The sequence below is a fragment of the Temnothorax americanus genome, unplaced genomic scaffold (genome assembly GCF_048541705.1).
Source record: "Temnothorax americanus isolate GAGA-0224 unplaced genomic scaffold, ASM4854170v1 Scaffold6, whole genome shotgun sequence".
Classification (NCBI taxonomy): domain Eukaryota; kingdom Metazoa; phylum Arthropoda; class Insecta; order Hymenoptera; family Formicidae; genus Temnothorax; species Temnothorax americanus.
In genome coordinates, this window is record NW_027509751.1 from 510,827 (window position 1) to 533,782 (window position 22,956).

The window sequence follows — 22,956 nt, forward strand, 5'->3', positions numbered from 1 at the left end:
TCAACGGTTCCTTTCTTTTTTATCCGCGGCTCCGTCCTGGGCGACGCGACAGCTCGTGAATCCGTTTTCATCGGATTGGAGGGGTTGAGGAAACGCACGATAGCGAGGCGTCGAGGGGTGAGTCAAATTAATCGAATGATAATTATAGTCTCGCGGTCGTGCTGTCCGATCGTGTATCGGAAATATCGTTTCCCCGGGACCAGTGACGAACGATCGCCATGAAATCGATCACGTTAATAAGATACGTCTGATATTTCCGATATTCGTGCTGTTTGCATGGCGAGAAACGCTTCGTTATGTCGGCGAATCATTATTCCTCTCCCCCTCCCTCGTTATCTACTTCTGTGGTTTGATTGAGGTCAGAAAAATACATCGAGGTGTGAGATATAAAAATGTTTCCGCAAAACTGATTATTTATAGACGCGTGACAATTAATACCACGTAGAATTTTCGCATCGGTTATCCAAGTCTGTAAAATATTACTCAATTGTTTATATTATTTCGTTTGATAAATGTAACGTAAATTGTGCGATTATCAAAGTATCAATGAAAGTTGCGACGTTTCGCTCGAGACGATCAACGTTACGTTACGCCGGTCACGGGTTCCTACCTCGATTCCTGAAATCGAGTGCGATAAATCTGACAAGCACGATGAGCGTATTCGCAGGTAAGAATGGACGATATGTTTCGCAGAGCGAAGGGGAGACATACGCAATATAATATATAAATGCGCGGCGGATTACGGCACAAAGGAGCGCTTACCTGTTTCTTCAGAATGATGTGCTTGCCCTTCCAGTACTTCATCATACCGAGGGCCTGTAAAGTGCTGACAATGTCGTACGAGTCGATGGCCATTTCCTTGCTGATATCTGAAAGAAGAAAAATCGAGCTCGTCTCTGTCTCGCGTTCGACAACGGTCTTCCCTGACCCCCGTTAGAAGTGAGAACTGTCGTCGATGGAAAAGTTTCGAAGGGACACATAATAATCCAATCTTATAGAAGGAACTTGTTTCTCTCGACGCCAAACAGCACGAGTAATAAAATTGACGGGGCTGGTATAGAGAGATACGCGATGAATAAAACGTCGTGAATTTATTACTATTTATATTTATGTATGGAGATATTTCATGTATGAAGAATACTATCAACATAGAAAAAATTTGGCATTCACGTTTCGAGGAAGAAACATTTTCTTCCTTTGTTAGCCTCTCTGATTACGTAGACAAATTCGGGGTCGTCGAGTTTTTCAAATCTCTGGTTAGAAATATATATACACATTCTTTACATTCGCATTGCATTGATTCGACCAATACTGAATTCGCAGTTCTGATAAATATAATAAACTTAAATGAAGAGCTCGACGGTAAGAGTCGAGCAAAAATGCGGAAATAATGAATCATATATAATCTGCTGCGGTTTTCAGCGGCAGGGCGGTTTATCCTGCCCCCGCTCGATACAATTATTCAACCGTTAAAACCAGTTATGTTGGGAAAACTTGGCCATCGGATCAATAATAATGCGGCGTAAATCCGCTACAGACGAGTCCCTTGTCTCACGGCACAAAATCTAAAATATACAGCCAATAATGACCTATACTGAATTACGTTACGCGTGTCGTATAAGTTGTGCCAAAATGTCGGAATAAAATAAATTTTGACCAAAGTAGCGAGAAGTAATGGGTCGGCTGGTTGCTGGTTGGCGAAGTCTCCTCTCGCTAAATTGAAACATTTTCAAGAAATTTCCAGAGGTCTTTCGCGGATTGCGCGAAGAATGTAAATTTTCTCTCTACGGGAAAATTACACTTTCGAAATCAGGTGTTGAATCAGCGATTCAAAGTGAGATCTCCCACGAGTCGCATTAGCGCACTTTTAATCCGCGCATGAATATTTAAATGCCGCTCCGTAATACCGAAAGTCAAAACTGACGCCGGTTGGCGGCTGCGGCGAAACTTCGCTGCTGACCTACCTTTTACGGAGATCTCCTTGCCGCCGAAATTGCAGAGATACTGCAGCAGGACGTCCTTCCAGTAGCTGCGGTACGAGATCAGGCCGAGGTCCGACAGCGGCTTCTCCGGCGAACCGATTTTCTTCTCGACCCTCGTCAATAAGTAACCTGCGCAGCGAATTGTCAGGTTTATTCGTTAAATATTTATGCTATTTTTTAAATTAAATTAAATTATTTTTATTAGTGCAGGCGCCCCGACTTCTCGTGTACGTGTCAGTAAAATTCATCAAATAAGAGTAACAAAATTTAAAATATTCAATAGTTCCACTTTAAGAAAATCGTAATTCGAGGTAATGCCAGTAATTAATAGTGACTGTCGGGACGAAGGAATATTGCGGCAATAGTTTTCAAGGTACAACACCGGTCGGGACTGGCGAGCACTTGTCGAGTGAAAATTCTAAAGCATAATTGGACAACGAAATCCTATTATACACTTAAAGTTGAGCGGAACACAACAAGTGGCGGCGGGCCCGGCGGAAACGGACTCGGCCCTGGGTGCCCGTCTGCTCCCGGTTGAACGTCCGTTCCGCCTCGTTTGTCCCAAGTATTCTGCGACGAGGCATCAAAGAAAAATATATAGACAGCCAGGGGGCCGAGGAGGAGAGAGAAGGCACCCCGAGGCGTTTCATGCCGCGCGGCCTGCCTGCTTGCGCTGGTGAATCGGCGAAATCGTCCGTTGCGCGCCGCATCCGTCCGTCCGTCTACATCAATGGAATTATCCGACGGACCGGTTGAAAACCCGTTTTTCAGAGGGCGACTTAAATGCCAGATCCAGATCTACCGCAACCCGAGAGTCGAAGATCGATAACGCGCGCATTTAAACGCCGACGCCGTCGATCGATGAGCGACTGGCGCAGATGAGATCTACGATCGCCAACTCAACGTTGATTCCTTTTCTATGGTTCCAGATGACAATGTTGAAAATCGACTAAAAACTGACTTCGTTTTCAGTTGAACGTCGATTCGGATTTCGTCGGGGGGTAAAATCGGACGACAGAATTCATAACGGGGCGGATACTCTGTTTGGTGATCCTCGTCACATTTTACGTTCGCGATGTGAATTTGAGAATTATCTTCTATGAAGATTCTTGCTGGAGTGACACGAGTCACCGAGAGTGCGCGAGAAGCTGCTAAGAGACAGGATTGAATCCGCGGGATTCAAGGTTGGGATATGTAAAAGTCAATCTCGAGAGGGACGGGATTTAATGGACCCCGAGCTCTCGCTCGTTCGTTCGCGTTTTGCATGGATTTCGTGAACTCCGTGGCGAGTAGATGACTGCACTTTGCACGCGTATACGGTATTAGGACGTGGACGATGGATTCGCGATAGTATTTCCGGCGTACGTCGTGTCGTTCGCGTTAACGTCGCATTCCCGAAATTACCTTCCGCTCCGCCGGCAAGTTCAAAAGCTCCCTCATTAGCAAAGTGATCTCTCCCGCTTTGATTCATTGTCCCGAGTCTCTTCATCTGAAATCTCGGGACACTTGTCCGCGGGCGTACCTCCCGTATTCGGACCTCGGCATAAAAGTTTACTTCCGTCTTGCGGATTAAAGCAATCCGCGAGACACGACCGATGAATTAACAGTGAGAGTAAAACTTTATTGTCTTATTATAGTTTCCTTGATTTGGAATTGTGGAAGATCTTGAAAGGACACATCGCGATGTCTCCTCGCTCATGCAAAGTTCTCCAAGGTCCTTGATCCGACCGTAGATCCGACCCAGCTTCAAGGTCGTGTCTGATACGCATCTATCGCGCGATCTCGCAGAGATCGCCACAGACGGCTCCACTCGACTCTTCCTCGTGCTCGTCCGGAGGAGAAGCTTCAGCCTCTTTACTCCCCGGACAAGGACGGACAAAACGGGAGAGACGTATCCCCGGACCAGGACATGCCGATCCCGCGTCCACGTTTTCGTTCCCGTTTCAGGGTGTTCCCGGCCGGCGAAGGGTTCAACGACCACGCCGCTCCATCTCCTCCACCTTCACAGACCGCGTATCTCCGTCGGCAGAGAGGACACTTCTATCCTCCCTCTCCGCCCGCTTTCGGTACTCTGCGGGCTCACCCCGCTCCTCCTCGCCCCCTCTCCATTTCATCGCTGATTACTTTGGGAGGGTGGAACGCATTCATTACCGTCCGTTCAGTTTGCAGACTTTCGGGATCGGCGTGTAGGGAAAGGATGGAGAGCGAGCGGGAGGGAGAGGGAGAGAGAATGGAGAACTGGCAGAGGGGAGGAAATTCGAGGGTGGAAATTCGAGAAAGAGGAAAACGGTGACCGCCGGGAGGTGGAAGAAAGGAAGATGGATCGGCGTGCCGAGAGGAAGGGAGGGAACGTCCCAGTCTCGGGCAGGGTCGGCACGAGACGAAGCGAAGGGCGCAGGGCGAACGAGGGTGCGAATCGCGAAAAGAACGCGTACGGTAAAATTGGATGTTGTTGAAAGTAGTTCGTTGCCCCGCGGTCGAAAAATCACTGACGGGGAGATTTACAACTCACTAGGAATATTTATCTTTCGTGCGTTTTAGTGGAGTACCGGATGGCAAAATCGCGATATTTCGTGAAACGATAATGGGATTTCAACTTGATTTAGAAGTAATTCACAATTACCATGCAATACATCTTTATTCGCAGGTACATAAAGCAATTATATTAGAACTAAGAAAAAATATCTCGATAAATGAGCTCGAAATTTTATAGCTTAATGAAGAGGCTCCAAAATATCCGAACAAATGCTGCGATGTTAATATGTATTAACCCTCGAAAGATGCTTCTCGTTCAATGATCTTAAGTTATCTCTTTCTTTTAATACCTATTTATATTCAATAAATGTAGCAATTTTCCCATTTAAATATTTCCATCTGTATTTCTCCTGCAAATCCGCTTTAATTTCAGCATTAGAACAGAGGGTTGAGTCTACGAGATTCGATCGCTTCGTTATATAAGGTACGTTTATTTCGCAGCAGCTTTGGTTGTTAGATCGAGGCGCAACCCTTTCCCTCCCTTGTAATTGCTCTCTTTGGAATGAGGATGATCCGACTTCGGGAAAGACATCGCGGCAACCTTGAGAAAAAAATAAAGAAATACCGCGTCAATGGGAGGATCAGTTTGTACCGGTCTGGCGGAATGATATCGCAACGAGATGCGATGATATCATACGTATTCGTCCTTTGCCCCTTTGACGAGAAGGCGAGAGATGCCTGCCCAGTCGCAGCATTGTTGCGGCGGTAAACCCTCACTGATTCTCACCCCTCTTTCCCGTCCTTTTGATGCCCTCCCCCGCCGTGTAACTGGCGTGTACCCTTCGTCCCTAGGCGTAGGGAAAGGGCGTCGGTGACCCTGCCAATCCTACATATAGGGATAGTGGAGCGAGGTCACGAGAGGTCATACGATTCCGAGCCCTTCGGGCGTCCTGCGTCAAGCGGGGAGAGGGAGAGAGAAAGAGAGAGAGGAGACGAGTCGACGGCGAGAGCGGGAGGCGCGGCGACGGTGGCAGTGGCGGTATAGGGCAGGTACAGGAAGCCTGTACTGTAGGGATCAAGGTGTGCGGGGGAGCGGTCGCCCAGGAGAGGAGGACGCGCCGCGTGCGTGAGACAGGAAGCGCGGGTGTACGCGTAGCCCGCACGCGTGTACGCGACGTCGACGTCGGTGGCGGCGGTTGGTCGTGGGGGGGGGGGGGGGTCGATCGATGCGGCGAGACGCCGGGCGTCGCACTTTCCACAGACCACTTCGCTCTCCAACCTAACGCTACACTGTTCACCATCACCACCACCACCGTCGCCGTTATCATGGACGCTGACGATATCCGCTATACTGCGGAAGCGGTATCGATACGCGATCGTTCCGATACGCATCAAGTTCACGGATTTAAGAAAGAAATTAGAAAGTTACAACGTTTTTTGTTGAAATGTTACATATGGAATTTTTATACATTAATATTACGCGCTGAAGCTATGATTCATTAATCGATTGATATACATGTTGAACATAATACAATAGCGACAATAAAAATAGAGAACGATAAGCAGTGATAAGGAACTATAGTACAAAGAGGTTAAAAATAAAGTAATGAATATCAAAATAGTAAAAAAATTTCTAAACAAACGTTATAGAAACGCTCTCTTGTTCGAAATCGTTTAAATGGATTTAAATATACTTTCACTATATAGAGTAACTTTGGACATTGTAATTTAATGCTTAGGCAACTCTCCGCCCTGTGTTTGTCTGCAGAAAAATAAACGTTACCGAATCCATTCGAGGAGGGGTGCGATGTCTCGCGTAGGGGCGCACAGGCTCGTAGCGCCAGCCTTGTACAGTCGAAATACAGCCGGCGGCGGAGTCGATGGCACCGGCACTGGATGCAGAAGGGGTGGAGGGAAAAGAGAGAGCCAAAGAGAGAGAGAGAGAGAGGGAGAGGGGGTGTCGTCTCGCTCGCGGAAAAGCCGGCGGGGTTGTGAAATCACCCTTCCCTTCTCCCGCTTCCCCCGTCGACCGACCGACACACCACGGCGGCACAGTACGTCGACCCTCGACCAACCAACCAACCAACTCCCGGCGCACCCCTCTTTCCCTCTCACACTACTACCGGTGTAGTAGCGCCGCGATGCCCGCCACCGACGCCGCCGACGCTCGCTCGGCATCAATGAAAATGACGTCACGGCAAAAAGCCCCCGCGTTTAATTATTATCAAAGCTACGCGCTCTTACGCCGCGGCCGACTCGCGCTCGCGCGCGGGCACACGCGTGTGCGTTCGTGCGTGCGCGTCGGTGGCGACGACGACCGTCGACGAGGAATCGCCGCGCGTCGGGTTCGTCGTCGGCGACTGAATTGTCACGTGACGCGAAGAGAGGAAGCGATCGCGCATTCCGCGGCGCGTTTAAGCGTCAAGCGCGTTCTCGCACTCTGCAATAATGTCGATCGCGGTCTCGAACATTGACGATGATATTGATCGCGATCTCGGATGAGCTTAACGAAAGTCTTAAAAAAAAAAAATGAAAAATGAATAAGAGAACAATAAGTAAGAGACGCTTTAAACGTTACACAGCAAATATAGAGATATACAGTCGCGTTTACCAGCTCGCTAAATGTGTAATCTATTAGCAACGATGATGATTCGTTCGAAAAAACTCGTGGAAAAAAATCGGAAACGCGCTCCTTGTCGTCGTATAAGAGACGTGCATATAATAAATTGGACATACTTACTGAAATCGATGAGAAGCCGGCCGTAGCCCTGCCTCTGGTAAGGCGGTAGCGTTAGGATGCAGGACACGTTGTAATTCAGGAAGGAGTTCTTCTCCTGTAACACAGGCGTCAGAGTCTCGATTAGCGAGTGCATATACGCGAGTCACGGAAGTCTGGTTAAAAGTACCGCATCGCCGCCAATTTATCGCTTTCGAGAGATTCTTGCAAATTACCGATTATTATATCACGCGGGATAATCGTAAAATCATTATCGCCGCAGATTACCTAAACTTTTATCAACAGAGTACGGTTCTGCCTCGCGCTACGCGGGGAAAAGGTAATTGTAAGCAATTGTAAGTTACAAGTGCATTCGCTATTAAAGGCATGATCGATGATATTCTGCTCACGAGCGCGAGTACGCCAGACGCGTTCCACGAAAGTGTGACGTTAATGCAACGGAAATGCATCGCGTTTTCGCAACGAGGAAGATAAGGATACGTATTTGTAACGTGTTATGTTTAGGGTAGAATCCACTGCGATATTTGTGTGACACGATCTTTTCGAAGAAGTCAGAGTTTTCTGTCCGTCTGACTTGTTCGTAGCTTAAAAAATTAATTAAAGATTATCGCGAGCCCTTAGGGGGATGTTTCTCCTAAGAATATCAGTATCAATTTTTCAGCGTCATCCTATAACGGGCTCGCAGAACTCGCGCGAGAATCTCCTCTCCCCTGGACGAAAGATTTAGAAAGACTGCCGCAATTCCAAAAAAAGTCACCCTCAGAAATAGAGCACCCGGCCGGCACTGAATAAGATGCGAGTCCACCACGAAGTGGCTGTGTGCAATATCGGTCCCGTAGATTAGATAAAATGTTCTTTTAGAATCTCGCCCGATATATCGAGTTAAGTCGTCCATTATGAAAGTGACAGTAAGTCGAACTTCTTGAAATCTCGCTAAAACAGGCGTAGATAGTACGTCGCGCTCGAACTCGCCTCGAGACTTTACGTATCGCGCTTGCAAAATGAACGTTTGACATACAGGGTGTCTCGGATACGGTTCCTTTATTTCTCTTGGAACCTACGATCGAAATACGTTCCTTTTGCGTTTGTCATGCCTGCTCTGACATCATCGCTTCCATTTTGAGCCCTTTGTGGTGAAAAGGAATTTCTGGGCAATCTTGTCCACGACAAAAGGAAATCGGTCGGACGTAGACTACGATCCAGATGCGTCATTCGAACGTTAATTTCACATTTGGTACGTTCAGCGTCGATTAGGGAAAATACGCGAAAATATTGCGAGGAATATATTCTGTCGCAAACGCACGAAAAATTGACGTTGCAAGAGAAAAAGGACAGGGTTCGGTCAATCCAACCGGCGCGAAATTCCATATTTCTAAAGGCATTTCCACGCATTTAAGCGCCGCATTGAATTCCGCCGAATATAAACAATTTTTTAACAGTCAGCAGGAACTGTTATATCCGATGTATTTTGCGCGGTGAACATGCCGGATGTCGCGAGATGCTATTGCGATAGAATAATAGCTAGCTAGCAGATATAAAACCTCTCTTTCTCTCTCTCTCTCTCTCTCTCTCTCTCTCTCTCTCTCTGTTCTCTCGTCGATTTTCGCCGAATTCTCGTGAAAGAGGAGCTTAATCTTTCAGCCAGGGGATTACAAGTTATGCCCCGGAGACGGCAACTATCATTTTCCGCGGAGTTTCACGCGGGTACATTCGAGAATATCACGTTGGTTGAACGAAAAGGCATATAATAAAATCACAGTTATTTTTCGGAAATGAATTCAGATAGGATCGACTGCTCAACGTGCGGTTTCCGCAAAATTAAGAGTCATTTGCGCATTGGGCGTGGTCTTTTCTCTTCCTCTCCCCCTTCTGTCTTTCTTCGCGCAAAGATTCGTACGAAAGTGGTCGCTTTCCCGTGAGAGAAAAAATTAACGGATCGACGATTAAGTCCCCAATGCCTTGCGCGCAGTGACATAGCGCGACGCGACATGGTTCTTTTTCCGGCACAAAGGTTCATCCGCTCGTTCGTTACATCCCGCAGATCCTTAAACGCCTTTACACGCGGTGTTCAAACGGATGGTCTCGATGGTATATATTCGGACACCCGGTATTTCCGGCCGTGCGGCGGCCGTGCTGTTGCTAACTGCCGAGGCAGCAACGGTCCGAAGGACACGACCCACAGTCGGTGTGTGTGCGTGCACACGCCGGCCCACGTGTGCGTATCGGCGTGTTAACTCGGCGAAGTAGAAGACGAAGAAGAGAGGAGCGAAATAGGGATAGACATGACGAGAGAGAGAGAGAGAGAGAGAGAGAGAGAGAGAGAGAGAGAGAGAGAGAGAGAGAGAGAGAGAGAGAGAGAGAGGGAGATGTGTATATACGTGAAAAGAGGAAAGAGCGATGGGAGGGGAACTTTGGGTCCTGAGAGAGAGCAACCGTCCCGAGGGGTCCGTCTCCGTCAGAGGGATGAGGGGAGACCAACCGCTACAGGAATTAAAGACAAAATAGGGATAGATTTTCTCCAGAGGATATTTTGGAACAGGGATGCTGCTATCGGCGATACAATACCTGAAAAGTATCGACGATACGATGCCTAAAAAGTATCGGCGATTATGACGATGCCTGATGGAAAGTATCGGGCGAGCAGTACCGGAGTTAAGGAACGCATCGGCGGAGAAAGTATAGTGATTTAGTGTAGGAGGGTGACTACTCGTCTCGACGGCCGGTCGTCGTCGGAGTTAAGTGAGACAAATCGACGGGAATGGAAATGAGTCAGCGAACGAGTTCCCAAAGTCCGAGTCGTCCTCGTCGATTTTATTCATCGTCCTACGAGAAACGTAAAAATATACGGGACGTCTCGAACGCACCAAAAATTCCTCGTAACATCGAAGTACGACAAGAATTCTCGATGGTAACGAGGAATTCTCTGCGTTACACACGAATTTCTCGTTTTACAATCGAGTCGAAGTTTTCAATCATCAGTCGGGCCTAATATGAGGCTAAACAAGATAAGATCCTATCGGGTCCTTGGACTATCGCGGATTGAAAAACGCTTCGTCGGTCCCGCGAAAAGCGTAGGGGGATCGAGGGAGAGAGGGGACAGAAGAACGAAGAAAGAGGAAACGAGTGAGGAGAGAGGGAGCGAGAGAGAATCTGAGGCCCGCGACGTCCTTGGGTCCGGTAATCTTGGCGCTGCTCAGGGCCGTCTCGGCGTCCCCACCGGCACCGTGACGGAGGAGGCTATGTATTTTTCCTCCTTCTGCTCCGTCTCTTTCTTTTTCTTTCCCTCGGCCGCTCGATCTCGTTTCCTCGCGCTGTCCGGTCGCCCCACGATGTCGCGTAAAGACGACGGAGCACTTTGTCAGCTCACTCGAGATCGATCGACGACGACAAACGTTGGAGATCGGGGGCTCCCCGATGCGAAGAGGTGCAAATTATTCGAATAATCGCTATTATTGCTTCACCGATCCGATTTTCATAGTTACTCTGCGTTTTATTTCCTTCTTTTTAATATATCACACATCGGTTTATCAATCAGTTCTCGTTGACACACGCAAGACACACCTGTTTATTGCGCCAGGATTGATGGTCCCCGCAGCAGCTTACCACGCTTACGATACGTCAAACGCTCATTTCATTTCATTCGCGATATGCACGCGTCAAGGACTTCCCTTGCGGAATCCTGACTCGTGCGTCAATAATCACGGCACGGTCCTCGTGGGTCGTCCTGGCGTAGGAGGAAAGTGCAGTCCTCTCGTCCGAGGAGGCGAGGTACAGCTTCTTTCGCGGATATATAGTTCGCCGGAATCGATACTGGCACTTCTCTCTCTTTCTCTCCCTCCTGCCCTCTCATCTCCCTTCATCTCTGGAACACGGCAAGGTGGCGCATAGAGTAACGATCGCGGGTTGCAGGCTGCAGCCATACGGCCCGTCGCGCTCTACGAGCGAGAGAGGAATAAAACAGATCAATGATCGTAACGATATACGTATATACGTCTCTGGGCGACCGACCGCACCATCTGCGCCGTGGAAATGATACTGTATACATACGCACACATGCACACGAGTACGTGAACACATACACAAGTGCGCTTCTCTCTATGTCTCTCGATTAGCTTCGCCGACCTAACGAGAAGTCTAAATTGTTTCATCAAAGATCCACGGCGTGCGGACTCGCGCTACGTGATCGAACCGCACCAACCGTACCGCGTGACGCGTCAATTTCGAGATGGGATAACAAGAATTTGAGAGAACGAGGCAAAGATCCGAAATAACGGAAGCTCGCACAGGGCGAGACGATTAAATTCATACCGAAGCGTATAGCTGAAAAGTGTGATAACGATATGATCGAAATTCGAGGGAGGCATAATAAAAAATATGATATAATAGAAATGTAATTATGAATAACACAGGCGAGTACAATGCGAGTAAAATTATCACGGAATTTCAGAAGTTTAAATGATGGAAAAAAAGAGGGAAATATTATCAGTGGACCCTAACGGAAGGCATAAATAAAAAAGATCTATAGTTTCTCAATTATCTCAAGTTTTCTTTCGTAAATTTTCGATTATTGCGTACAATAAATGTTAATTTTGTTTTAAAACAAGTAATTTACAGATAAATAAAAAAATATTATATTTTCTTTTTCAAAAAATTTCTATAAGAAATTCTGGTCCCAAACTAATTGCCAGATGACCAGAAGTTGGTCAGATTTGCTGTCTAGTCATCCCCGAAACAAGAATAGACCAAGTGGTTAGGATCTAGGTAGTAAAATACTTCGTTTAAAAACCGAAATTCTTGACCACAGTTACCAGCTACATTCTGATTTATTTTCTATTCGGTTTCCAGAGTTGATCTCATGCGGTTGTACTCTCGCATCGATTGGCGGTTTTTAAATCGCGAGGCAGCGCGGAAATGATCGCGCGCGCGCGCGCGCGCGCGCGCGCGGAGCGAGAACGATTGAGAACCGTCGCGTCGTCGCCTCGAGAACGTGCGACGCGTGTCGATGGCATTTCAACTCACAGTTATATATGCACCCGCACACAATTCACAGTCCACGGAGTGAGATAGCGAGTGGGCGTTAAATTAACGGCGAGTGTTCTTTTTCGATCAATGAAGCGCGCAGACAGGCGATTCGTTATCGTCATTAAAGATCCTCGTGCCCGATTGATCGCAATTTCTACGAACTCGTGATCTCAGAACGGATGCGAGAATTTAATTGTCGCTCGTAATTCTGTTGTTCCTGTTACGCGATCTATTTCATGTCTCGCTACTCTCTTCCAACAAGCTAGTTCGCCAGAAAGAAGGCGTCGCGTAAACCGTGAGTGCCCGAGCGTCGAGAGTCAGTTGCGCCGACGTTGTTCAGAGCCTGAGCATAAATCTGAACGAGTCATTTCCCTTTTCCGTCTATATCGTACGTGCGATTGCACATAATTCGCTCGAGAAGGGACATCGTTGCAAAACGTGCGCGAATCATCGTCTCGGCCGACGCGACCCGTCTCGGGTGAATTCTCACCACCTGAACGCCTGCGGAATGTAGAAACGAGAGACGTTCGATGACGATGACGACGACGATGTGGCGTCCGGTCGTAAAAGGCTTCCAATCGGTCAGTATCCTTTGCCGCGGCGCGTATCGCCGTGCTGTAAAGCGCACACGGGTAAAGGAGCGACGCACGTGCGACGGCAAAGAGAGAAAAATACGAAAGAGGGACGGAGAAAGAGAAAAAAGAGATAGAGAGAGAAGGAAGGAATGGAGAACTATTGGAACGCGAATCAGCAGCGAGCGAGGCATTCGTCGTACATACGCATATCTCCTTTGTCTCTCTCGCGTTGTCGTTCATAAACACATCGGCGACGACGACGTTGGTGTGTCGTTCGACGCGTAGGCGAACGAACGTCTGCGAGAGGAGAAGAGAGAAAGAGAGAGCGCTTGCTCGCGCGGATAAGGCGAATCAAATATAATTGTGTCCGACCGCGGGCGAAGTTCGCGTCTCGTTGTAACTGGATCGTCTCTTGACATCTCCTTCTTTCTCTAACTCTTTTTAACGATCGGTCTACAAGCCCCTCTTTCAGAGACCCTCTGGTGTCCCTCGACGAGAAACAATTAATCAGAATTCTAGCCCCGCGCGTCTGAACGAAGAAGCAGGCCGAGCACTATAGAAGCCTGGTCAGCCTAGATTACGTCTTAAAAGTTCACAACACATTCGTATGTATATATATTTAATTATATCATGCGCTACACTATATAAGCTTTTCTGCAGAAGCCGAACTAATTAATTCCATAAAAATAAAATATAGAAAACTGATGAAGTCGTAATTATGTGTTCTAATATTAAAATTAAGAACAAAAAGCGGAATTGATTAATTTGGTTACTGAGAGGGTTGTTTATCACCAGTGTAATATCAATATCGATCCATGTTTCATCGTGCAGCGCAAAGAACATTGTTGGATGATCTCGATGGTCTCTCGCTTAAGACGCGCGTTTACAGGGCATCGCGTTGGAAAGTTTTTCCGTGACACTCCTTTTTCTATTTTTGATCCGCGAACTTTCCTCCAGGGCGCTTATCCCCAAAGGATATAATAAATAACGCGTTTCCTACATTTCCCTCCCCCATCTCTCTCTTTCACCTCATATCTCACGCACAATGGCGTTATCTTACATTGTTGCGGGAGATGTTTATGGAGCGTGTAAGGCGGTCGCGACGCGACTCGCAACGATCGGAATTTTTGCGGCCGCTTATTTATGGTGTCGGTGGTGCCGGCGTTCTGTCATCGGGCTTGGAAGACCGGTCGCGGAATCGGCTTAACGTGGCAGACGGCATAAATTCCACTTCGATGGCTGAATATTTACGAGGTGGATTCGCGCGTATACATGAAAATTAACCCCCTGGAGCACCCCTTTGATTTTTCCTTCAATCGGGACACCACCTCGGGAATCCCGATGAACCCTAATCTCTAATATTCGTTTCCGTTATCTATAATCTCCTAAGCACGTAACTTTTCAATCGGTAACAGGGCGTCTTCGCGTTTTTTTCTCCTGTCCGCGACGGAAGTTCGATACGCATGGCCAAACGAAAACTTTTTCGCAGCTAGCAGCCGATTGCCGACGAAATTAAACGTACTCGACCGAGCGGAACGGCAGATAAAAAATTCATCGAATACTCTCCTGAGGGATCGCGGCCTGTCATCGACACGGTCGAATTTTTGCCGCTGCGATTGTAAGCGTATTGGATTAATAATGAAACCGTTTTATTATAATAATATTATAGCGCCGAATGTATGCGAAGTGAAACGTTTTTTACTTTTTTATCTATGAATCTTTATATAACAAAATTGATTTTAAATCGACAAAAAAAACTATTTTTTTCTTTCCGTTTTCTCATAACTTTACTGATATTAATAGGAAATTGATAAAAATTCTAGCTTTGTGATTATTAAAAATGCATTCCCACGATTATACGGATCTGAAATAGAATATTGTTACTCTATTTTATATTCTCTATTCTTCTTTCATTATTTTTCGTATATTGTCAGACTTTTCTACACCAGGAAATGCTTACGCAGAGATGACGAAATTTGCATTTTCAAGAATTAGTCGAGCGTGATTGACGGTAAAGGTCAGAATATATGAGATTTCCACGGAAAATCTGTTAAAATATCAGTTGCGGGAAACGCGAGTCCGGGAATTAAACGAGACGTACGAGAATTAGATGGCATATGCATGAATTATCTCGAAACGCTTGGTCATACGCGAAAGAAGGCGGTGTGAGCGTGGCTTAATGGCCATGCAGCTCCTCGCGACAGTCACTTCTATATTTAGATGCACCGAGTTTCCTCCTCCACTTTCTTTATGCCGAACAAAGCGTTCCTGTTAACACACGGGGTGTACGTGAAGTCTTATCGCGACGTTTCCCAGCATGTAACCGCACGTTTAAGCCGATCAGTTATCACCGCGTCATCGAGAGCTTCTCTTTCTGCGAATAGTGACAAATTCTTCGTCTTCGAATTAGATCCCTGTTTCATCACGTTCCGCATTAGCATGTCGGTCGAACGTCAGTCAAACATGAATACCGCGTAGAGCAACTATCCGGCACGTGGCTTCTCAAGCTTATTAAAGTTTGATTAATTTTACAGTAGCGTTTACAGGACGGGAATGAACTTTGGGTATAGCTCTAGTGCTTCTGGCGCATCGTCACTACGGCAAAATTATTCTGCGAATTCGGATTGCGATAGCAAGGATGAAAAATTATTATAGGCTCGCAAAGGATTGTGATATACGGCGAACCATGCTCGTTAAGAGAAAAATTCTTCCGAAAACGAAGCCCGGCGATTCGAAGAATACGACGACCACCCTGAAAATTTTCATCCCCGATGCGTGCAGACAATGCAGGAATGCATCGTCTCACAGGCGGTGTCATTGGATTTCGAAAAACGGACGGTCGGCTATGGCTTCGGCTTATTCGTCGCGGATTCTCATCCTTCCAAATCCGAGCCGAACCATTATTACCTGACCGTGCTCCTTTGTCCGGTGCAGAAACAGAGGATCTATTACAGTTATTGTCGTTTTATCCTCTTTTTTTTTCTCTCGCTTGAAGAGAACCGCGCTGGTTTCCTCATCGCGTTGTGAGAGGTACGCGAATGGAAAAAAATTCAAAAATACGACAAAAATTCAAAAACCCGAATAAATGCGATGTAAGAACGTATCTCGTACGTCTTGCGGTTTCCTCTTTTTCTTTCGAGACACATTGTAGACGGCGGCCATCGATCCGGCGGTCCATTCGGGAAAAAAGAACGAAAAAAACCGCCAAGTTCGCTCGATCTGAGCCGCCGCGAAATGGTGCTCTTAGCCGCCCTCTGAGACTTTCGCAAGTTTCAACAATGTGCGTGCTCGATGACATCCAGAAGTAAAAGGGCGATAGACAGATCCCAAGATAATTGTCTATTCGACGGAATCAATCGCTGTACGAAAGAAATAAAGAGACTAACAATGTGTAAACTTTATTAGTATCTTTTACGTTTCTTTGCGAGATCTCAAATTTTGCTTGTTTATTTTATAATGTTCGAAAAATGTTCGTGTAATTGTTTCATATTTAATATCCGGAAACTTGTCGGTCATCGGGAGACGACTCAAGATTGAAAATCGAGCGAAGCGATCGATAACCGATTATTGAGGGAGTTCGGAGTCCATTAATTCTGCAGACGAACCGCTCACCACTACCGATGCGTGGATGCTTAACTCCATTCACGCACACGATTTACATACACACGTCACACACGTTACGGACGTAACGAGGAACGAATGCACGCGGGTTTTCCCCACGAGAAAAGAGAGTGGGACGACGACGCCCCAGGAATTTCTCGCATCGTTATCGTAATCGTCAGCGTAAACGTTGAGATCAGCGACTGTAGAGAGGATTCAAATCAAGATTCTTATCGACGAGAGCATTAGTTGCCGCCGAGAGCGCGATAAGTATGCCACCATAGACTTCTTTTTCCACAGGGACCAGAGGAAAGCGTCCAAAGAACATCGTCAGGAACGGGGAAAAGGGAGAGAGATCGCGGGAACACTCTTGTGGATGTACATTCGGTGGGATTTGGTCGCGCGAACAGCAGTACTGTCTGGCATCGATCGACCCCAGTCGGGGCGAGGTTTTGCCGGCGGTTAAGAGAGACCGAGAGACCAGAAGAGAATGAGCGGGAGAGAGAGAGAAAGGTAGATAGTGCGAGAGGACAGGCGCGGGGGCGGATAAGGGAATAGGGGATGGCTGGAGAGTTGAACGGAGGGTAGGATGGTGGCGGAGGGCGAGCCTACCCCAACCTCTTCTCGACGAAGCGAGGCGCGTATAGTATCGACGACCTCTACTACTACTACGCGTACTACTCTCCGACGGTACTACCCTACGTCATCCCTCCTCCGAGTCCCTTATCCCTGCCTGCCTGCCTGCCTGCAATTCCCAGCAGCCGCCCTTAGCGTCTCCTCGCCCCCTCGCTTTCGGGCCACCGTCTGCGGGATATTTTTAAGGAAAATTGCCCGACCCTCGTGTCCTTCGTCCTTCTCACCCTCGTACCCCGCCCGCCCGTCTGCCCGACTCGTCTCGTCTACCACTGCCGTCTCTTTCATCCTTTTCGCGCTTCCTCCCTTTTGCGGTGGTTCCTGCGCGCGAGACCCTTTTGCCGCGCCGATCCTTTTCTTCCGTCCACCCGGGAGCTCTCCGTCTGTTCTTCCTTCGAGCCTCGGGAGCTCTCGTCTCCTGGAAAATCCCCCTGTCGGCCTCTTCATCCTTTCCTCCCCCGCGCTGATCGCCGCTCTTTCCGAGTTCTCCATCCCCGTGGACTCGCTTGGGGAGCTTCTCGAAGAATTCCCGACATTCTGCTCCTCCGTGACTCCGTCCGTCGGATTATGAAATTGCGAGAAGGGATACTTCCGATCGCTGCGATCGATTTTCCTGTCAGGCTAGTGCAATCGCCCGTGCATCCCGGAACAAGAGGAAAGCTTCAACAAACCCATCCGAGCGAGATGCTACATCTACTGCAGAGTGCATATTAATCCTAATGATATCTACTCCAAATTAGAGGCAAGATGAAGTAAAAATTTTAAATTTTAAATATTTCGGTCATCTCGAACGGTAGTTTCTCTCGTGACAAATATTCGTCGTGTTTTTGTCGGTCATCTTTCAGGCAAGATCGAGCGAAAGGATCAGAAGTGGACCCAAGGATCACGGTCCACCGTTGTCCTGTCTCGCCTTTTTCTCGCTACTCGCTTGTCCTCTCTGGCCCGGCATAAAGCACGGGTATAAATGCCCGACTGAGAAAGAGAGACCCCCTGTCTGTGTCTATTTATTATATTATATACGCCGGACAGGGTTTTCTCTCGTCGGACCCTTCACAGGTCCAAACCGCTCTCGTAAGGGCGCAGGTACGTCGGCTCAACTCCACCCTCTCTCTCTCTCTTTTTTCTTTCTCTCTTCTTCTCCTTTAATCTTCTTCCCTCGTCTTCTTCGTCACCTGCTTCTCTCTCTTCCTTTCTCGTCCTTCCGCGCTCTCTTTCTCGCTCCACCGCTCCCTATGCATTATTCAGGATATATAACGCGCGGAGCCGTCCGTGACGGGCTAACTGGCGCACCGCCGGAAGTTAGGCAAATGAGCCCTGAGCGGCCGTGGATCGTCGCGTTTCCACGGAAACCGCGTCCGCCGATTTTTCACGCCCTTTCTCGCTCAAAGTGGAAACATCCTGTCGGTGTTTTATCTCGCGACTTTCACGTCATACGGATACCAGATAGTCCTGCGACTACTGGGATCCCGATTGGCTGGGAAACGCAATGGTTCCTATACTTTCGCGAAAATTCAGATTTACATAGATATAATTTACACAGATATAATTTTTTTTCGCATCGCGACGATGACAAATTGATCGTTACACGATAATTATTATTACTATATTTTTATGTAAAAACTCTATCAATGTTTTAGAATTCAAGAATGAGACTGCGACAAAGATTTTGTAGCCTAAATAAAATTTCAAACGGACGATCGATCGAAAGTTCTTGTTGTTTGTACGTTTACATTTTTATGATAATTATATTGGAATTATATTACTATACATGACGATTATATTGGAGTAAATAAGGCGAGGGCATAATTTATAACTTTAATCTGCGATCAAGTGTAGTTGGGCTACACAGCTCGCGATGTATCGACAACGCTTTTATTCGACGCTTATTTTCTTTCGCTATCGTCGTTCCTATCTGGACGAGGATTGAATTTCACCGAACTCCCACGTCGAGAAGAATATCCATCTTTCTCTTCGTCTCTCTCTCTCTCTCTCTCTCTCTCTCTCTCTCTCTCTCTCTCTCTCTCTCTCTCTCTCTCTCTCTCTCTCTCTCTCTCTCTCTCTCTCTGCGTTTAGAACAGGTATCTCGTTGATGCACCCAGGAAAAATAATACCACGCGGTGCTTGCGTTTCGAATGCGAACACACATAGACTCACAAATATTGCTCCGACTCAGATAGCAAGTAATATTACAACTGCGAATGAGCAGACGTGTTTTCATCGGCCGAATGAAAATTCGCGCACAAACAACGAAGATCTTTATCGTCTCGCGCTTGCAAAGCCTACGCTCTTAACGAAAGGCAATCGATAAGTGTAGGAAAATCGCGTGGGATCTCCGATTCTGTATCGTAAACCGTTCTGCAACTCGCGTTACGTTCTCCGGTTCAGGCATCACACGGATACTCGGCCTCTTTTCAATTTGGATAGCCTTCCAGATTTTTCATGGCTGTCCATGACGGACTCTCTTCGACAACTTTCTCAGGACTTACCCGATTTCTCCTTGTTTTTGCGATCGTAAAGTGTACGGCAACGGTGCTGCGACTACCGATCTTCGATGCACACATGAACGTCTCGCAGCCAGTCATCGTCCTCTTATTTTTTTTCGTCCCCTTCGCACTGGTTATCGTCTAGAATACCTGCGTAAGAGGATACCACCGTCTCGTTTACTCATGGTTCCCGCACACTTCTGTGCTCTCTTCCTGGCCGAGTCGAATGCCCGGACGGTCTGGCGAAGTCGCTGAAAGCCGAGTTGCAACTCGCTGCACTCGTTAGCCTCTTTGCAATTTCTACGTCGCGAAATTCCTTGCATAACAATATGGTGTAATGGGGGAAAAAAATCAATTATATTACAACGTTTCAGCCGTGTTGCAAGTTACTTTATCAATTGTATTCGATAATAAATGATTTGTACGTTAAATGATTTTCGAGAAAATATGTCATCTTTATATAACAAGAAGAATTAGAAAAAGTGTAGGGAAACGGATCGGCAGAAAAATAAAAGTTGCAACATGAGTATGGGACGTGCGCGATATATCCGTACAAGAGCCCGGCAAAATTAGAAGGTAAAAGAGAACCTCTCAATTACAGCGGCGATTATTCGATACTTGTCAACGATCCGCAGATTAGAAAAACGGACCACCGAAAATTTCCTTTTTACTTGTAAAGAAGCGACGCATGCTGCGTCCTCGGTCAACGCGATAGGACGCAGGGATTACAGGATCGGAAAACGGGCCCCGCACCTGGGACCTGTCGGCCCCGCAGAACCGGTTCCGTCTGGATCTCATGTGACACGCGTTTCGCCTTTTCGGGATATCCAATGGAGCACGATTTTTAAATACAGTCTGAATGTTATTAAAGCCACACTCGCGTAGCCGCAGTTGTATTTCGGGAGAAAACGCAATCGCAAAACGGTCTCGCGGTGGGAGTATATGTTTAGACTCATTTAAACTCATTCGATCGGAATCGGGCGTGAATTTATTATGCTTGGAACGTATAATATTTTTAGCCGTGTCGTATACATATGTCCATCGCGGACTGAGACATTTACAAAAAAAAAAAAAACAAATAAAGTTTTGTATCAATAATCGATTCTCTGCTATTAATTTGATATATCGTTAGATCTATAATTTTTACATATATTAATGCATGGAATTAATGAATCAGATCAATATGTCGTAAATGTAAAGTATTTCCATCTAATTTGTCGGTAATTCCAAAAAAATGCCCTTGCATGCCGCAGCTAAAAGATTAAATTATATGGATTACTAGATTGTCCCAATAATCTTTCCGTTATCGATTCCTTGGTTATTTTTAACATAATCGATGTTACTTTTCAAAGGTTCGTTTTATTCACTAATAACATCAAAATTCCGTTCAGGATCTACACTTGACGCTCACCGCAGTGACCTTCGGCCCAATTATCTCTATCGGCAGTCGTAAGAATTGCATTACCTCGTGCTGAGAACAAACAGACGCGAGGGTGAAGTGCGGGGAGATGCCTTGAATGGCGGAAGAACAGCTCGTCTTCATGTCTCAGTAAACACGGCGGAAGCTGTAAACGTTCACGCCTCAATCCGACCCTCTTAATTTCTGCTCGGCTGCCTTGTTGCTCGATCAGAATTCTACCTTCGCAGAACGAGTGAAGATGCGCGACGCGAGAGAGAGAGCACCGGCGATAACAGAAATTGGCGGCTCCGCGAATCCTCCGACAAATCCGGAGGACGGATTCGTATCGTTCAAGGTGAAGAGCGCGATTATCCAAGTTCAACGTCGGGATCCCGGCCGAGGTCGATGGCCGCGACACTCGCGAGGTCAACGGCCAGATGGCTCAAGGTCAACGACCGAGTTACCCGGGGGAGGGTGAACGACCGTTTCGTTTAAAATGCCAATGTCTGAATAGTCAAAGGTCAAGTTACGAGGAGGAGACCGGGCGGAAAATCGGAGAACTTTTACGACGTAGATGTCGGAGCTCGTGAACGATTCTAAACTACTTTGGAGGATTCGAGGTCGTTTCTATGTCTTTATAAGACTACGAGTAAAATCGAAGAAGCTTGGTTGTGATCTATATCCAGAGGTAAGTACATACCTTCGAATCGCTGGACTGAACGACATTATACCATTAGTATAATTATCCTGAACGAGTAATCATTGTGATTACAGCCTGTGTGTTTGATTCTTTCCACTCTTATTAATTACTCGGAAAAGATTCCGCGACCTAGGGAGCGTAATAAAGTATCGTTGATTGTTCGTCACAAATAAAAATAATTACGTGACTTTTCAGTCGCAAAAGAAAAATGTAGTCGCCTAGAGCAAGAGACTGTTAAAAGTGAATTCATTTTTGAAAACGGCTTCCTTTTCCTGTCAGCTGTATAAACGTTATTCTCTACATCCGCAGGGATCAGAAAGAAGATGGACAGCTCATAATCCAGAGACCGTGGGGTGACGCGGGATGATACCACCCCAACTAATCTACACCCCACCGGTTATGGTCAAACGTGGTCTTTTCGCGATTTCCCGCTACATATTTGTACTTCGCAAAATTTCTATTCGACAAAAAAAGAAACAAAAAAAGGAGAGCTGAGTAAAGTTCTACTTCTTCGCTTATACTCTCAGAAATACAGAAATCTCGGGTGATCGCCTCAAGATGGTAGTCGTTCCGCAACGTCAAGGTGAGACGCCGACATTGTGGTTTAACGCGACGGCAGCAATGACGACGATGGCGACGACGGCAACGGCGAGGAGGACGGAAAAGCGAATACGGAGGCCAGGGATGAAATTCGACGCGAGGAAACGCGAGGAAACGCGAGCAGGGAACGAGGTTGAAGCCGAGCGGGCGAAACCGGTCGGTGGAACGTTGCGGCCGCTCAAAGACAAGCGAACGCTTGGAAATTCAATATCAATCGGATATTCACCGCGATCGACGGTGGTGTCGTATTAGAAAGATCAGTGAAGGAGGCGAACGAGCCGGAGGCGTCGATGACGGTATCATTGTGGGACGTAGAGACGTAAGAAACTCGGATATCCGCCTCGGATTTAGCTTTAAGCACGAACCTCCGATTCTTCTGTCAAGTCGACAAATTTCTCATTAGATGAATGGCATTCGTGAACGATCATGATTATATCCTTTAAACATATTAATATTTTGAACTTACTGAAGTGAAATGAAGATTAATCGAGCAAACTTGCGTGAACGATCAGAGAACGATGCGAGAATTACGCGCATGCGACAAGAGAGATAGATCGAGGAGGACAAGAAGCTTGTATAAGAAGCCAAGTAGAATGTGAAGATAAAAGACACCGCACGGACTGCTTACCTATCCGAAGAGAAAGAGGAAGAGAGAGAAAGAAAGAGGGAACGAATGTACACGCATGAGCGATCGTTGAAGGCGAGATCTCGCGACCTCGGAAGCCGCGCGAGCGAACGAACGAAGAAGGA

The 22,956-nt window shown here is 46.9% G+C and overlaps 1 protein-coding gene across 9 annotated transcripts in view; it reads right to left on the reverse strand.

Annotated features, from left to right (window-relative positions):
• Chm (lysine acetyltransferase chameau) overlaps positions 1-22,956 on the reverse strand; it is a 48,278-nt gene that overhangs the window by 19,323 nt on the left and 5,999 nt on the right. For 7 of the 9 annotated variants that reach the window (XR_013259084.1, XR_013259083.1, XR_013259085.1 and 4 more), the window contains exons 10-12: positions 7,198-7,291; positions 1,965-2,111; positions 763-869 (exon numbers count right to left, since the gene is read on the reverse strand). Coding sequence is in view for 5 of the 9 variants with exons in the window: in XM_077420005.1 (XP_077276131.1) it covers positions 763-869; positions 1,965-2,111; positions 7,198-7,291 (348 nt within the window). In the remaining 4 variants the exon portion in view is untranslated. Of the gene's footprint in view, positions 1-591; positions 619-762; positions 870-1,964; positions 2,112-7,197; positions 7,292-10,841; positions 11,057-22,956 lie in introns of those variants that run through there. The other 2 variants (XM_077420007.1, XM_077420008.1) reach the window with 2 other exon arrangements.